This window comes from Pinus tabuliformis, chromosome 6, assembly GCF_031772625.1.
Source record: "Pinus tabuliformis cultivar Carrire ecotype Pingquan chromosome 6, CPIR1, whole genome shotgun sequence".
NCBI classification, from domain to species: Eukaryota; Viridiplantae; Streptophyta; class Pinopsida; order Pinales; family Pinaceae; genus Pinus; species Pinus tabuliformis.
In genome coordinates, this window is record NC_142292.1 from 1167331877 (window position 1) to 1167336336 (window position 4460).

General features: G+C 38.4%; 1 protein-coding gene across 1 annotated transcript; it reads right to left on the reverse strand.

Moving 5' to 3' along the window:
* Positions 1–329: 329 nt before the first annotated feature.
* Positions 330–3430, reverse strand: LOC149262942 (uncharacterized). Its single transcript, XM_089425484.1, has one exon. It carries the CDS (start codon positions 3147–3149, stop codon positions 1461–1463), a length of 1689 nt encoding a protein of 562 aa, XP_089281610.1. The 5' UTR covers positions 3150–3430; the 3' UTR covers positions 330–1460.
* Between the last annotated feature and the right edge of the window lie 1030 nt (positions 3431–4460).

Genomic DNA, 4460 nt, shown 5'->3' on the forward strand with positions numbered 1-4460 from the left:
AACCAGGTCAGGGCCCCTTACAACCGACAGTCCAGCCCGGTTTTCTGTGTTCATATTTAACAATGAATTTCTGGTTCTGAATTTTCGCCTCAAGGAAGGGTGTTCACCCCAAAATATTATAATTATTATTTTTTTCACATGATTTCTTTCTAAGTGCCAAGTGCCCACCAATTCACCCCTCCATTAATGGGTGGTGGAACACACGTACAGATGCCACCTAACCAAATAAGATAGTGCCAGACTCCCATGGCCTAACCAAATAAGATAGTCCCAGACTCCCATGAAAAAGACTTTGCTGTTTCAGAAAAAAGCTGCAAAGTTGTTTCACATTTGCTTTTACGCCTGTGCCCATCATTTTTTTTAATGGATAAAAACCACCAAAAGCCATGATTAATTAAAACTGCTCAGCTGCAAAACAAAGCATACCTCCCAAAGTTCATATCTGCAGCTTCTTGCAGTTAGTTTTCAGGCTACTGAAATAACTGGGCTTCAACAGTCCCTCCTAACTTAATACACTCCTGCTAAGATTAACAGGAAGCTCTCCAAACCCATTAACAGTTTGCATACTCTGAGCAAGAAAACTGATACCCCGACATTTGCAATACGGAAGAATTCAGAAGCGAAGTTTCTTCAAATTGAACCATCTGATTTCATAGCTGACAGCTTACACACTGCTAAAATTCAGCCAGCGTAGTCTGCAAAATTTACATAAGATTTGGGCGTTCTACATTGCCAGTGTAATCTTCTGACAGTAATAATAAAACTTCAGTGTGTTTTCAAATGGGGACAAACTTTATTTTGAGGATGCATCTTTAACTTTCAGAAGCGAAGTTTCTTAAAAATTGAACCATCTGATTTCATAGCTGACAGCTTACACACTGCTAAAATTCAGCCAGTGTAGTCTGCAAAATTTACATAAGATTTGGGCGTTCTACATTGCCAGTGTAATCTTCTGACAGTAATAAAAAAACTTCAGTGTGTTTTCAAATGGGGACAAACTTTATTTTGAGGATGCATCTTTAAGGTAGGTACCAATCATTCATTAAAAAAATGAAACGCGTTCATCAGTCTATCCTCGACCGTACAAACAGAAAAAAGAGGGAAAGAACAGAGCCAGAACAAAACGGGAAAAAGGCAGCAAGAACAGAAGAAAATGAACAGAAGAAAGGCAGTAAGAACAGAGGAAATTGCATCTGGACAGAAGGTTCCCAACAACTCTGGGGAACAGTATTATTATTCTTTATAGTGATACAATCATCCAATCTTGTTCATGGGTTTAAAAAAACACAAGATAGAGGGACTGGAAGATAGAGGGAATGGAATTGGTTCTACATACATGAAGATTCTGTCATTTGCACTATACACTGCACAATGGCAAAGCCAACTTAATCTTGAAAAAATCCCAATACGAAACTGATAACATGCTCCACCATAAAATCAATGCCGACCGAATGATTGTTTTATCTGTTTTTCTGATATCTCGCATATGCCAAAACACAGTCCTCATAAGCCACCGCATCTGCCTGTGATGAGCAAATGTCATCCAAAAGCATAGCGGTGATATTGGCTCTTCCAACCAAATTTACATACCCTTGAAGTATTATGTAAGGAGAAGCTTTCTTTCTGAAAAACAAATCTTTCTGCTTAGTCTGTTCCAAGGAATGCACAATAGAATCCGAATTCTCAACCGTGTGAACATTCTCCATTACCTTCTTCCCAACCACATAGCTCTTCTGAATAAGATATGTAAGCAGAACACTGTCAGGGAATGGATTCCTACTCTTTCTCTGCAATGCAACTCTCACAATCTCCGTCATCATAGCGTTGGCCAAACGCCTAACGGGTTGGATCCCGCCAAGTATTACCCCACTGTTCACCAATTTCATCTCCTTCTCCCTTTTGTCCAGCGAATTCCACAGCTGGTTCCCATAAACGCTCTCAAATATACCCTGCATCCTTACACCATTACTTCTTTTACTGTTCAATCCAATGTCTATGCCATTCTCAGGCATAGGATCACTCCATGTGCCATTCTCAAGCAGAAGATCACTCCAGGTCCTGTCCTGTACAGTCAAATAAAGCCCATTCTTCTTCCTAACTACGGCCATAGCATCACCTAAAACCAAAACCCCCTTAACTTCTGTCAAGAGAACATGTTTAAACTTATGCCTGACCTTACCCAACAACATTTGATAACAGGCCCATCTTCTCAACTGAATGGGGGGCTGATCCAGAAACCCAATCAAAGCATCATCAGGATTAAGCTCCGAGACATCGAAGCCCACGATGGATCCCCACACAGGCTCAAAATACATAACTTCAGATTCAGTGCTCTGATTCCCATTATGCGATCCCCAAAGGGGCTCATTCGCTTTTCCATCTCCCACACCATAATTCCTATCTTGGGCAGCCTTCTTGAATGCACCTGAATTGAATCTACTAATTTTACATGTAGAAACTGCCCTCGCCACATTAAATTCCCCTCCACCCTTATTAATGACAATCCTAGATGAAGATAACAGCTGCTCAGACTTGCCCACATGACTGATATTCACGCTGGTTCTTGGCATTGTTTGTTGGGCAGAAGCCTCCCTGACTAGGCTGTTAAACAACTTCATGAATCTCCTGTTCTCTTCCTCAATCGCCCTCGAGATCTGTGGAGGAATAGGACTCCATGGAAACACAATAACAACATCTGCCCTTGCAGTCATTCCGGATCTGTGCAGAGTCCTGAGAAACCATCTGACTTGATCTTCGGTGCTTCCTTCTTCTATGTGTGCAACAACTAGTTCGTTCATGCCCCTGGTTCCTCTTCTAAACAGAGTGCCCATTCCATGAAGTGCTAGTTTGCTAGACTTGCTTCGACTGCTGCTCCATTCCTTCTTGGGCATACTCTTCTCAGCCTTCCTTACTGTGCTCTTCATGGCCCTCCATCTTTTACTAAAACTGATCTCAATCGGGGGGCCTATCATGGGTAGTGATGGCTGTGATGAATTCACTTTACCAGGATCAAATGTTGAAAGCATAAACAGGAGGACTGTAAACAGAACCAGGGCTGCACAAATTGATATTGTTGACGTTGCACTCTTGGTGAGGCTGCATTTGGAGGCCTTGAAGTTATCGTCAAAGAAGCACAAGAAACCCAACATCTCTGTACAGCCGCTGTTGTTTGATCTCTCCACCGGATCACCTCGCAGTGATATCTTCCCCTATTGAACTACGGCATTGCATTGAATGGTGAAGCTTTATTAGCTTCAGGGTTAGTTTGTGCTTAATTTCCTTTGGTTTTTAAAAGGCCGCAACAAACACAACCGCGTTCAAAGAAATTTGCAACAGACATAGCAATGCTCCACGTTGCAGGAGAGGTACAAAAGCTTGTTTCACATGCAATAAAATTTGGATGTGGATGCAAACACATTCAAAGAGTTTTAGTCGCAATTGTTTAAGTGACATATTTGACCTATTCAAGGAAATGCTTACCATCTAGGCAGAGTCGCCGACAGCATTATATTTCGCTATATTTTGGATCCACTAGATTTTATATTGATTATTTAATTTTCATTCTTAATCTCCTTTATAAAGTTTAGATTTAAAATTTTATATTCATTATTTAATTTTCAATCTTAATCTCCTTTATAAAGTTTATATTTAAATTTTAGATTCATATTTAATATTTTTTATAAAATTTAAATTTAAAAATTAATGAAAAATAAATCTCACACAAATTAAATTAAATTGTTAAAATTTTTTAATTAATTTAATAATATAATTTTTATTATAATTACACATTAGATATCATTTTTGGGATTCAACTGCGTTAAGTAAGTCATTCAAACGTATGACCATTTCCATGAGAGGTAGTCGTAACTGACTAATTTCTCATGATTTTTGAATAGTTCACTTAGCACTCATTGCATCGGGTGATGCTCACAGGGGTGAAGAAGTGGGATTGAAACTAGTGAAATGTGGAGAAATACAGTTTTATTTTGGTTTTAAAAAATTAGGTTGTCTAATCAATTAGACTATAATTTTATTTGGTTTTAAAATTAGAAATACAGATTTGTTGATTATATATTTTTTATTTTTTATTGAAAACTACTATCAATGTGACACAATTCAAGGTTGTACTTTTCAAATGTCTGGAAAAAGCAACAAAGCTTTATCTACATAACTCAAGAAGATCGCTGATTTTTGAAGCTTTGAGGACTCATACCACAAAAAATGTAAGTCCAACTATATACAATAAAAACTCCAATTACAAAAATTCACTAATTAGACTCCTCTAGTTCAGGATCTTCTCATGTTGGACCTAAAGTCTTTAATTTCGTATTGTTGAAGCTACCAGCTTTCACCCAAATGTTGGTCACCGAGATTTAGTTCATATGTGCAATAGGAATGGAATGAGAACCTTGAACCTAGTTACCAATCAAGTCTTCATATATAATTGTGCCCAAGTCCAA

Coding starts and splice junctions, on each gene's coding strand:
- LOC149262942 (XM_089425484.1), bottom strand. CDS start 3,149: ATGTTGGGTTTCTTGTGCTTCTTTGACGATAACTTCAAGGCCTCCAAA.